Here is a 13,663-nt window from a genome sequence, read left to right on the forward strand (position 1 = left end):
AGGATATTTCAGTTTAGCTTCCAGTATTCATCTCTAAACACCTTTGAAGTAAGGATTTTAAGAATTATAAATGTTTGCAGCTGTGGTCAGGTGGAAGGGAAAGGTTTCTCTCCCCTCCCCTATGGTTTCTCCTTATATCACTGTCATGCAAAACAACAAGGTTCCTCGGTTAACAAAACAACTACTTGGTAAAACCATGCAATGTGCCACCACTCTCTAGTATCTTTGCACAATGTGTCACTGAGCTAAGCAACCACGCAATATCATAGCATCATAGAATCATTAAGGCTGGAAAAGACCCCTAGGATCATCAAGTCCAACCATCAACCCAACGCCACCATGTCTGCTAAACCATGCCCTGAAGTGCCACATCTACATGGGTTTTTTGGATACCGCCAGGGGACGATGACTCACCACCTCTCTGGGCAGCCTGTTCCAGTGCCTGACCACTCTTTCAGCAAAGGGGTTTTTCCTAACATCGAACCTAAACCTCCCCTGATGCAACTTGAGGCCATTAGTGTTAGGCCATCATATGTTAAGCCAACGAATTTATGACGACTGATGCAAATTTGAAGTGTTTGTAGTAAAATCAGGGAAACAGTAAGGAAACTTTTTTTTCTGTTGAGAACATCAGAATGGATGTTACCCCTAGTGCTAAGATGGACTAACTGGGTCTTTCTCAAATAGCAATGGGAAAGTTAGGGAGATTTTAAATGAGGACACTAAAATCAGTTCCCACAGGAGCATAAGAAAGTAACATAAAGAAGCAGGATATAACTAGCACAAGGACACAATCTCAACTTCACACATGAATCCTCATCCCTCGTCTGTCTACCTGGCTTACATGTTGGTGTACACCCAGTTCTCCACCTTGCTGTGCATCTCCAGCTCCTTTAGCCAGGGAACTGGGGTGGTGAGCTCTTGGGCATTGCTCTGAAGGACGGTAAAGGTGCAGCTATTGACGGCTGGACGGGGGGAACGCAACGGTATTCAGTATTGCTCCCCACGTGATTTATTTACTGTCCCTTCTTCTGTATGATATTTGAGACTTTACTAAAACTCACAACTGTTGTTTGGAAGCAGGAGGTAAGCTGGAAGTTATGGGAGATGCTGGAATTCCCTAGCAACTTTTATTTTTTGGTTAAACAAATCCAGGAATTCAAATCAAATGCCCGGTTTAATTTCTGAAGCATCACCAGGTCCTCAGAATTACAACCCCAAATGGACACCATCCAGGGCATGGCAGCCTGCCTGCTCTTTGCTGACACTGGCAGTTAGCAGTGCTGCCAAACCATTCTGAATCATAATCTGTAAAACAAAAGGAGATTCGGTGAATCAGGTATGTAAACTGCCTGATGATTTGTTTGTGTTGACAAGGTTTTTTTGCTGGTACAACCCACTTTTTGAAAACTTCCAAGTTCATAACAGGTAAATGAATTTCAAACCATTTTTTAACCCAGCTATCTTTAGTAAGCAGTTTCATCTGACAGCGCACCAGGTAATGAAGTACAATTTAACACCTATAGAAGCACAATTTCATGCTGATGAAAAATTATTAGAAGTATGTGCATTTGGTAACCGTGGTTGGTTTTGTAACTAGATGCCATAACGGAGAATTTCAGAGGTACACATTTTATTAGTGACAGTGAAAAATGAGCCTTTATATTTTTATTTTAAGTTAGGCGTCTCTAAAGAAGGTACACTCCTGCTCTCTCTCTGATTGTGATGCTAGCAGATTATTTTTGGTTTTGTTTTTGTATTTGGGGAGAAGCAGTTCTTAGTTTACAGTGGAGGTCTAATCAGAAACACTGTGTTATCACGTATTTTCTGAATATGACGGTATTAGGTGTGTTCCGGATTTATTTCTTTAGAAAATTCTTACTTTATTGAATGAAATAGTTTTACTTAAGCTGAATTTTGGAACAAAATCTTGTTCTTAGTACAACAACTAATACCTAGGAGGTCTGCCTTTAGGCTTCTACTGGGGAAGAGTTTTTATGAAGAGACTCCACAGCACCTTTTCTGCTGGGCTGTTTTTCTATAATGACAGGTGCATCAGTTTGCCTGTCTTTAAGCTGGAGAAGGTGAAAAGCTGACAAGTGCGATCAGACAAAAGGTTAAATCCAGCTGAGGTGGCATCATATGACTATGATGATCACTTTTCAGGCTTCAACTGTGATCTACACATTTAAAGGACTCTTTCAAGAAGTTCAGCAAGAACCAGTATTGAACTGTTCAACAGAGCAAGGTATACTCCAGAGTATTTTTCCTCTAGTGTTTTGAACCATCAATTCATTCCCCATGGGCTTTTTTTCTCCTGTAGAAAGACCAGAGCAGTAGAAATCTGAAAGAGTATTAGTAGGTGGTAGTAGTAGTAACAGAAAGACACAGTACTGAATAGTTTTCAAGCCATATGCTATTGCTGTGATACATGTAGTTGTGAAAACACAGATTTCAGCGCACAGTAACCACAGGGCTTGTTCAATCTGTAAATGCTTAAAATGTAAAGACGCACGTAGAAAATTACAGACAAAGCAGATGACCGGGGGGCGCAGGAGGGGCTCAGCCCTGCAGCAGGGAGGGGGGCAGCCGGAGGGGCTCCCCAAATGCGGGGCGCTGAGTGCCTCCAGACCACCCCCTCCTTGGGGGGGGGCGGCCCAGGCTGCAGCACCGCCCCGGCGCGGGCGGGGCGCGGCGGCTCGGGGGGGGCTGTGGGGGGACCCCGCCGGCGGGAGCGGTGCGAGCCGCGCCTCGGCACTCCTTTTATACATATATTTTTTTTAATTTATTTGAAAAAAAAAAAAAAATCTCTTTGTTCTCCCCCGCCGTCCCGAAGTTGGATGTCTTCTCAGCCCGCCAGGGAGGGGAGGAGGAGGAGGAGGAGGAAGCTGGCGGGGAGGGCGAACCCACCGCATCCACCCCGCGGCAAGTAACCGGGGCTCCGCGGGCGCGGGGGATCCGCGGGGGGGGGGGGGGTGAGGGGGGGCAGGCGGGGTCCCCGCGGGGCGGCGGAGCCCGGCCGTGCCTGCCGGGGTGGGGGGTGGGGGTGCGGGGGCAGCCCCCGGGTGCCGAAACCGGGGCTCCTGCGCGTCCCCGCTCGGGATGGCTTTGCCGGGGACCTACTCGGGTGGCTATTTTCCCTGGATGATGGCTGCAGGTGGGTTTTTCTTCCAGTTTTCCGTGCCCTCCCCCGCCCCCAATGAGTGTAAAAAAGTTTGCGAAGGAGAAATCACACACCTGAGATTGGCTGAAGAGGCTTTTGCTTGATGCAGGGTTTAAAAGCTCGGGCAGAGCCGGGGTGCTCGGAAGGGGCTCCCCGTCCCTCTGCTGCAGCCGTCCCGGCTCAGTGCCTCTGAAGGGACGCTTCCCATCGCTTCCCGCAGCTCAGGGATGGCTCCGTCTCATTTACCGCTAGTATAGACATTTCTGTGCAAAAAAATCCCTCTTCACGCGTAGGAGGGGTTGCCTGAAGTTTTAAGATACTATCTAAAAGTAGCTTTTATTTCAAAAGCAATGGTTCAGGGTTTTCTCACGCTCTTTTACCATGCAGTTAGAATTTTCCCTCCAATAGCGTGGCTTCTTGGTGGTGGACTTTATCGCATGTATTCTCCACTTACGTTGTTCTTGGTTTTGTCTTTGTCTTTTTCATGAATGCAAATTCCTAAAAGTAAGGCAGTAAGTCTGCATGCAAGAGGTTCTCCCACAGTTTTGTGAGCTGGGAGATACCTAAATGTCTGCAGCCTCCTCTCTGTCTTCTAGATTACTTCTAAAGACCTACCTCTGCATCTCCTGACATCTCGCAGTGTGACTTAGGGCACAGAAAAAATAGCACAATAATTTTGTCTGCAACGTTGCAAAGTCCCACTCAGTCCCCCTTCTTTCAACTGCGTTTGAAAAAAAATATTTCAGGTGATACGTCTGGTTGTGGTTGCTTTCTGATGTGGACAACAAGGTTCAGCGTATAAAAACTTTAAAATATAGCATTCCTGCCATAATTCTGGCATCAGGTCAAAAAATTGAGCCCTCCATAAACTTTCAGCTGGGAATGTCTTTGAAATGTTCTGAATATTTTTAGATTTTAACTTTTCAGTAGAAACCTAGGTTCATAAATGAAGAAAATTCACCATATAAAAATGTATTTTAACATGAACTCAACAACAGGCTGATTAAGGCTGTGTGCAAATTCAAGAGTATTTTATAGCTCCTCTATATCGTGAGAGAATAATGTAAGTGTAGTGTTATGAGTACTGTAAAGTTTTTTAGCAAAATGATTTTGAAGTTTGATTTTATTTTGTGCAATTTTATTAGCTGTTAAATATTTGAAGTGAATTAATCATCATCTTTGGCATGTTGCACAACTTTGCAAGGGAAGACGGTAAAGAATCTGCCAATTGGAAATAAAGCAATAAAGCAATCCTAAACCCTTCAAGCTATCGTCTTCAATAAGTTAGTACTTATTTTGGAGCAAAGTGAGAAAGAAAGACCAGCTTCACTGGTGTAGGATACTGCTCAAACTAATGCGTGGTGGCAAGTGCAAAAAGAAGCCTCGGACTCTCAGTATTAATGCCTGTGTTCCCAGAAGCTGACATAACGTCTTTTGAAACCTTTTCTTCCAACAGACTGCTTCAGAGAAAAGTGCAAGCAGTGATGGGTGTCTGTTTTGCTGTATCTTTAGATTACCACTGTCAGAACCGGTTAACAGGTGAAGCATTTAATAACTGGTGACACTAAATGAACTTTTGGCTTGTTTCACCTGGCCATATGTTTTGTATCACTTTGGGTGTGTTTTTCATTCCACATCAACTCAGACTAATTCAAGGAGACAAACTGAATACTTATTTAGTTGTTTTGAATGCAATTGTAGGTTTTTGGGGGGTTTTAAACATTTTTTTTCAGAAGAAGAATTGTCAGAATTAGATAAGAGTTCAGGCCTGTAAGCTCCTGAGTTTGCTAGAAACTAGGAGGGTTCAGGATGTCCTGTTTGATCGTGGAGGCTTGGGGAGCACAGAGTGCCACCTGTAAGGGTTGTCAGAGTGGCAAAGTTGCCTCTGTCAAACCAAACTGTCTGTCTGGAGGAAAAAAATCAAGTGAACCTTTGAGCACACAAGCCCATCTTCAAGTGTTTTCCATCAATAATGTTCATCATCAGTGAAATGCTAACACTAGGTAAGAATTAGAGCCATTCGTCAAGGGATTTGTATGGGAGTGTAGAAGTTTATTGAAATCTGAATTTGGCTTGTACTTCATCCAAAGGTGTAAAAACCTTAGCACTTTATGCATGAGCTACTAATAAGATACTCCTACACAGCCCAGATCTTGAGATGTTTTCCTCTGCAAAATCCCATAAGCTCACCCCAAACTTTTCGAAGCACATCTTTGTGTGTCCTTTTTGTCATCTTTCGATTTCAGGTGGCTGCATGGCTTGACCTTCACAGCACGTGCACTAACTTTTTAAAATGTACCTTACGCTGAATTGCCAGGGCCTGCTCCTCTCGCCTGGGCGTTATTAAGGCATCCTTCCCCGGCGCACCAGGGCAGAACTCAGCCTGCTGAAGGCGGACGGGTTGCGGTCAGTGCAGAAATGACCTGGGCACTGGGCTGTGCCTGCTTACCTGGTGTCACGCTGCTAAAATTTAGTCAGCTGAATCCCATCCAGGGAGTCAAAGTCCTTTTACAAGCACAGTAAATATGAACTCTTAATATGTCTTTAAGAACGCAGGATGTATGTGGCTGCATATAAAAGATCTACATTTTATTGTTTATATTTTGAGTTTAATAGAGATACATATATAAAGTTAGTCATATTTTCTAAGGGGATTATAACCTTTGGCTTTGTCTAACACCAAGGCTGTGATGCTGAACACTAATATTATTCAGACCCTTTTCCTGTGGTTATTCTGGTGAAGTTAATTCCCCCACAGAAACATTTATGATGGCATACTATAATCTTTGCTACAGATTATCTAGGTGTAACCAGTTCAGCTTGGAAAAAAAAAATTGCATCTGTAACTGAAATTAATCTGCATGTAAATCAGACTTAAGCCTCTTCAGATTTTGAAGACAGATTCTGCGATATGCTTTGCAGAAGAGAGGAGCAGATAGAACTGACCTGAGTTGCATTCCTCAATAAACGCTCACACACAAACAGATTAGACAAAACTGTCTTCAAAGTGATTAAAAAAGAATAAATTAGTTTGGTAGGAGCTAGGGTGCAGGCAGAATTAAAAAAGAAAAAATCTACAAATGATTACTTATTGAGATTATTTCACTGTACATCTTGTTTTCCTGTGAATTCTTCCTGCTGAAGCTCTCCTTCGGCACAATGCCACCATGCTTTTTTTCCTACCAAAAAAAAGTGCAGCCATTTGCCTTTTCAGTCATACAATTAGTGACTGAGAAACGCTCAGTGTCATAATCGGTTGTTATTTCATTTGTGTTTTGTTCCGCTAAACTTTAACTCGGTTCCTTTAAATACAATTATGAGTCAGTTTAAAGTATACTGATGGTTAGTTCCAGCTAATTTCCTTCTGTAACCTGCAACCAGAATTGGACAGGGAATATTTTTTTTCCAAAATGGTAGAAAGAGGATTTCAAATGTTCTTTCTCTTAGATACGTTACCTGAGACTTTTCCAGTCTAAATTACCAGGTACCTCCTAAATGGGGGAAAAAAAGCAGAAAGCATCCGCATTTCAGATTGTCAATGACCAAACAGTAGAAGGTCTGCAAAGTGTACGTAATTTACTCGTCAGAAGAGAAAGTAAGGACAGACTGTATACATTAGAGTTCAAAATCACTGCACTAATGAGTCATATTGAGCACAGCGAGTTTTTGAAAGTGGGGAAATAGTAAGAAGAAATACATGCTATAAACGCTGACTATGACGTAAAGGTATGATAAAAGGAAAAAACCCAAACAACCTCTGCATCTTCAGTAAACGCTGAACTCTCATTTTTCCAGTTGGTTAACACATCTTTTCCTACAAGACAGTTTCCAAAAAGCAGTGGTTAGGAGCGATATAGACAATGCTCCATTTTAAAATGTGTGTAATTATTCTAGGAGCACAGGACTCGTGAAAGAAAAGTTTTCATAGCAAGCTATGGGTATCATGCATTTTGCACCAAGGAGTGGAAATTGCTACATACACACATTATATATATCCACTTCTGTTTTTATAGAAATGTCTGTGCAGAATTTGCCTGCAACCATGCAGAAGGCTGGCTAAGCAGTTACACGTCCACATTAAGCACTCTGCTCTTGCTTCACAACATACACGTACAGAGTGTATTCACTGCATGTGGGTATACAAATTCATGTCTGTGGTGGGAGAGAGATGTGAAGCTTTGGGTGTCTGGCTGCTTTATAAATAATGGAGAACATCTGTCCACTGGTAAATGTGGTAGAAGTGAAATTGATACCACAGCTCTGCCAGCCTTTGTAAGCATGAGAGCTTCAGGGATTGTGCTTGAAATTAGTCTTTCTGGATAAAGAAATACTTTCTCCTCCTCCTAAAACTTTCATTGTTTTAATTAACTTCTAGCCAAGACTGAAGCTTCACTTGGTGTGGATTGACTTACTGTAGAGGAAGATTCAGTTCTTCCTCTGGGAAGCTGTTGCAAAAGATATGTCTTACCATGCATTTTCTCACCTGAGCAACCTTGCTAGAAAGGTGCAAATAGCTTTCTCCATGCTAAACCGTGAGCTAGGGAAAAACCGGAACAGCCAAAGAAACATCAACAGACTGATTTTTCTGTTGAAAATCAAAGAGGAAGGTGAAAAGACTGAGAAATATTTGTTATGGTTCAAAAAGGGAGGAACTGTTAGTAAATTCTGTACCTAATTTTTCGTCTTGGTATGGAAAAGGTTGTTTTGATTTTACCCCTCGTTTTCTTCTCTATTTTCAGGAGGACACCCACTGTCAGAAGAAACAACAGTAACTGCCCTTTGGTAGAAGGGCTGTCCATTTGCTCTGAAGAAAGAGACCATGCTCAAGCATCTTCTTAAGATACCTTCCATTCTAAGCCTCAAAAAAGATCATCTAACATAATCCTGGGTTTAAATAACAGAGGTGAATTCGAGGTGATTGTTTGCTTGGGTCTGCTGCCCTGGAGTTAGGTTGCAGAGCTGACCACTGGAAAGGCACAGTGCAGGAAAATACTCCTGCGCGGCAATACAGTATTTCACACACGCCTAACCATCTAAGTAGTATCTTAGCTGAGTGAAGATCGCAAGACTCCTGAGATGATTTGACCTGTGATGGAGAGATGCTTCTGGAGAACCACTGGAGGATGTCAGCGCAGGGCACCTGGCGTCTCTGCCCTCACTGATTCATGTCAAAGGCTGAGATGAACCACACTTGGACATACAACCTGAGCTTTGGTGCACCTACAGATCTTGTTGAGCCAAGGGCTGGACTCTCACGAAATGGGCACACAGTAGTGGCTGTTTTTCTTGGATTTATCTTGTTTTTTGGTTTCTTGAATAACTTGATTGTCCTCATTCTCTTCTGCAAGTTTAGAACCCTCCGCAACCCAGTCAACATGATCCTCCTGAACATCAGTATCAGCGACATGTTAGTGTGCATCTCAGGCACTACCCTCAGTTTTGCATCTAACATCCGTGGCAAATGGATTGGAGGGGAGCATGGTTGTAGGTGGTATGGTTTTGTCAACTCCTGCTTTGGTAAGGGTTCAGTGGTAATTCTCTTATCTTACTCTTTTTAACACTGGTGCATAAAGAAACTTGATCAGTGAGCTCACTGCTGCTGTGTGGTAAACAGAAGGATGCTTTGATTGCCTTGTTATGGTCAAACGCAAGTGAAATGCATCGTTTAAAACATTTTAACAGAAGACTTTATGAAAGAGTAGCACATATTAGTATTTCCTAACATACCCCTTTTTTCTGGATTACTTGTTTTTAAGAGCTAAAAATGGCATCTAGAAAGAGGCAAGTCACTGGAAAGAGTTTGACTAAGTGTAAGAACATATACAATAGTTCCCCTCTTTTTCATGAAAATCTGTGCCAAAGCCAAGCTACTGGCCCCTCAGTGCTGCTTCTGTCATAGACAAATCCTCCTGAAAGTACGCCATTTACCATTTGTAATTATCTATCAGTTTATACTATGAATTCCCTCATGGCCCAGATAAAGACAGTTTGCATCGTTAGATGCTTTCTGTTCTCCCCTAAAGAAAAAGCTTTATTTTAAAATTACATGCTTGCAGATTGAATAGCAAATTAAGTCACAGACAAAACTTTTCCTGCAACCAGCTTTTGCACTGCTAGATTTAAGTGTTTAACTGAAAATTGTTTTAATAATCAAAAAAAGATAAAGGGAAATGCACAGTCAAAGAGCAGCCTTCATCCCTCCAAGGTGGCCCATCACTTTAAGAATCACATCACCAAGCAGTGATCCCTTCTGCATTTATTCCTATCTTCCAAAAAAGGTCCACCAAAGCATAAGCTGGCCTGTGGGTGCACATCTAGACGTGATCTTTATCTCACCCAAAGTGGGGGATCTGGCACAGTTCCCTCTTGCTGTACATCCTTGCTTTGGTGCCTCCAGGCCACCAGGACAGGATCGAGTGCACCCCTGGCTCTTCTCCCACCCTGGAGCTGTAGTGCGTCTCATGCAGGCACTTTGCCCAAGAAGTGCTCCCGCAGCCCTTGATGTAGAGTCAGGCTGTGGATCCAAACCCATGTTTTCTACCTGAATTACAAGCTCTCGCTGTTTCCGATGGTGTGGTCTGTGGTACCCTTCCCTTCCTCAAACGTGTGCTCCACTGATGACAGTTAACTCAGCCTGGCAGCTTCCCCTGCGAAACTGCTGCTTTGCCCAAAGAGAGCTCTCAGGAGTTAACAGTGTTGTATAACATAAAAGCGCTGAGTTTGGCCATCCAAAAATAGACCCAATTACCAACAAGACCTTGACTTGTTTTGGTGGGCTGTTTTTGATTTGGTCTGTGCAGAGCAGAACAACATGTCCTCTCCTTCCACGTTTCATTTCCATTTTTGACAATTTTATCAATTCCAATTTTTCAGTAATTAATCTTCTCAGGGAGAAAGAGGTTAGGTCTGGTTTTTCTCTGTCCTTTGCTTTAGCCTCCTTTTTATTATTTAGGGATCCGATGGAAGAATAAGGTTGGAAGGGAGGGGAAAAAAGGTAGATGTTTAAGGCATTAGAAAAAAAGTATGCTGAAGGTGCCCTTCGAGCCTGCCGGCTTCTGTCAGGATACCTGTGTGTTACCACCCCAGTAACTCTGGAATTAAACCAGGAAATGGGTACGTTTCTTCAGGGGTGACTTGCTTATGGAATAATTCTTCTAAGCCTGACCTTCTGTATAAATCGGATGGCAAAAGTGCACATTTCTGTTCTATTGTGATACCTGTGTTCATGTGAGAGTTTCTGGTGTAATTCTTAAAATGGATTAGATCTTCAGGGAAGAAGCAAGCAAACAAAAACCCAACCCCAGAATGCCAAAGGTGACCTCAGCTCCTCTGAGCGGTGTTGGTGCTGTCAGCAGGGTGTCCTGGGCAGCTGAGGGAGCCTAAATGCAGGTAGTTATTGACCCGCGCACATGGAAACTTCTGTGACAGCGTTGAAAAAAATTCTTTTGCAATTCTTTTATCGAAGTCCTGCAGCATTCATGACATTTTTTCTTTCACTAGTGCGTATAAAGGGCACACCAAAGAAGTTTGCTTGTAGAGTTATAATTAAAAAGTGTTCACTGGAAAATAACATGAGTAAAAGCAAATAATAGTAGCAGGTTGCCTAACATTTATATGTCTCTATGGACAGGTTATATCTGCCGATAAATACCAGTTTTCATCAGGGTTTTTTGAATTTTTATACTCCGAAGTGTGCTAAAAAAGAGCTACTCTAGGTGTTCAATGTGTTGATGGCTTTTCCAGGTCTTCGTAGCACTTGAAAACAAAATGTTTAGGTATAAAATTTTTTTTTTGTTTGCATTCAGTGTGTGCTGTAAGCGTCACAGACTGAACAGGGATCCACTGAATGGAATGGTTAAATTTTTTACAGCAATTGGAAAGTGACATGAGCTGGTTGTGAGCTTTTTTTTGAGACTTGCAGGTATTATTGCTAAAAGGAAAAACAAATAGCATTTCATTCATTGTAGGATTGTTTTCCTTGTCTTCTGTGCACTTCGGAAAAAAACGTATAAAACTTACCAAAGCGATTCAGAAACTCAAGAGGCAGAAAATCAAGTATATTCTGTGTCATAAGCTGGTGGGTTAAGACCTCACTGATTGGTACAGCATCGTTACTGAGCATAGGGAAGCTTTTTGTCAGCAAGAGGAGTTTTTGACACCTAATTAGTCCGGTATAGATCATAGCCTTTGGCCTGATCACTGTCACTACCTTGTGAGTGGCAAAGCTGATTAGATTTATAAACATAAATGCAAAAGCCACAAAGACTACAAAATACTATATGAGGCTATGGCGTAAAAGGAGCATGTAAGAACACAGAAATGGCAGAACTGTATAGGCTGCAAGGAGAGTGTTTCTTTCTGTTATCTACACTTTCTTACAATCTCTTAGCTAGTCTTAACAAAAAAGATATACTTTTTATTTGCTAAAAATCAGGTTACCCTCCTTTGTGCCTCCTCTCCGATTTTGACCCATCAAGGCTAAGAGGAATGGTCCTAATGCTTGGGGTCCAGGATAGACATGTGCAGTGGGAAAGGTAATTAAGAACTGAAGTTCAGCATCAAGCTTTGTAAGAATAAACATTTCAATATTCTTATCTGTTCCCTTTTTTCTTACGGGCTAGATCCTATCCTACTAGGATAAACACCAGTATACGGCCAGGATTTCGGATGATGTTACAGTGAGTTCACTGGCTTTAGTAGGATTGCACTCTCAAGTACCAAATGAATGTATGTACTACTATTTTTTTTTTCAATCCGCAGTATTTTCCTAAATCATGAAGAAATGTTAAGTGGGCAATTAATCTTCACGGCTTGGTGCGTATTTGCTGATGTGTAAAACACACCTAAGCCAACTTCAAACTGTTAAATTATTTTTAAATAGAATTAATTCTTAAAGGCTTCTGAGAAGGACTGTGTTTTAGTGGTTACTTTTTTTTCCCATCCCACTTCATTTTGTGATGCTGTGAAAGCCTCTTTCTCCCTGTTTAAAACCAAATTGAGAGTGAAGGTGTTATCCCCCAGGTCTGTGGCCTGGATGAAACCTGAACCAGTAGGAAGCTGAGATTTGTTTCAAATGTAAATGCATGGTGAGAGATCACTCTTTTTTTCTCTGAAGTGTCTTACTGTTATTAAAATCACATAACTGTTGCCCTGGGAGGTGATCTGGAAAGCAGGTCTGATTCTCCTCCCAGCAATATGGACAGTGCAGTGTACATTGATGTCACTTACTGTGGAATCGAGCTGTAAGTTCTTTACTGGGCAGTCCATTGCCTACCCCAGGCACTTAAAAACCACGACCCAAGAACCAGCACCAGGGGGTTGACATGTGCACAGTGGAAAAAGATATGGGCAAAGAATAGGTGTCTGGTTTACTTACTTGCTGCTTTCCACACGTCGCTTTGTGATTTAAAACCGTTCACAGAAAGCAGAAGTTTTAGAAGCTAATGGGAAGTGCAGATGCTGATCAATAAGCGTGTAATGGGGATTTTAGGGAGAACATTAAATATCATGAGACCTGCTATGGAAGCGTAAAAGCTGTTGGGGCTTCATTTAGGGGAGCATTAAGGAGGAACAGCACGGGCAGTTCCCAGCATAAATGATTTTACCCTGCTGCTTGTGCATGTTTGCAGCTCTGTCAAGTAAGTCACTGCAGTGGAAACTGCACGTGTCCCTGAGTTGGGGAAATGGATGAGTTTGCTAAATTTTCTCCCATTACCCACCACTTAGCCACAGTTTGACAAGCTCATGGTTATACATTTAAGCAAACATGGAAAGGGACACAGGGACAGGACGCATTTTCCCAGCTGAACTCTGAGTAAGATTTGCAAGCAAGCTGAAATAAGACCTGTTAAATATATCATGAAATGATTAAGCATTAGATTTTAATTTGGGAAAAATACATTACTTGGTCTCTACAGGGGTGTGTTACTATATATACAAAAAGTGATGTGCCGTCTTAAGATGAAGTTTGTCATGCGGCTTGAACTGTCTCACACATTATCTCTCCAGTGCTTTATTAAACACTTCAAATCTCTAGGCAGATGAAACTTTCAGAAACATTTCATCTTTTCCCAAGATACTTGCACTAATGTAGACTTCCCAGACATGTAGGACAGGCAGAATTCAGGCTCAGATGACTTCTGGAGTTCATTTTCAGAATTGCTTCTTTATGCCATATCAGGATAAATTATTAAATAGATTAATATATATAGGAAAGATGACGCTTTCTCTGGCTCAGGATATCCAACACTAGAGTCTAATGCTAGAAAAACTTCAAGACACATCACTAGCAAGGATATTTTTGTGAGTGTTGAACTCTTATCTCCTGTTTTCAAGATGTCTGCTGGTTGTTTTCTCTTCCTCAGCCTTCCTGGTAGTTCATATTCCTGGCAGTTTGCCTGAGAAGTTGACTCCAATATTTCATTTTAAAAAATTAATTCAGATTAGTGTTGTGTAAGTGAGCATCAGTATGCAAGAGGACACAGAGATGCCTATGCTATG

The 13,663-nt window shown here is 42.0% G+C and overlaps 1 protein-coding gene across 1 annotated transcript in view; it reads left to right on the forward strand.

The window, feature by feature from the left end:
• Window positions 1–2,711: 2,711 nt before the first annotated feature.
• LOC135310692 (pinopsin-like) overlaps window positions 2,712–13,663 on the forward strand; it is a 102,682-nt gene continuing 91,730 nt past the window's right edge. Inside the window, exons 1-2 of the mRNA XM_064439600.1 lie at window positions 2,712–2,925; window positions 7,903–8,680. Of these exons, the coding sequence (XP_064295670.1) occupies window positions 8,329–8,680 (352 nt within the window). The 5' untranslated portion in view covers window positions 2,712–2,925; window positions 7,903–8,328. The remainder of the gene's footprint in view (window positions 2,926–7,902; window positions 8,681–13,663) is intronic.

Source organism: Phalacrocorax carbo, chromosome 1, assembly GCF_963921805.1.
Source record: "Phalacrocorax carbo chromosome 1, bPhaCar2.1, whole genome shotgun sequence".
In the NCBI taxonomy this organism is placed as follows: Eukaryota; Metazoa; Chordata; class Aves; order Suliformes; family Phalacrocoracidae; genus Phalacrocorax; species Phalacrocorax carbo.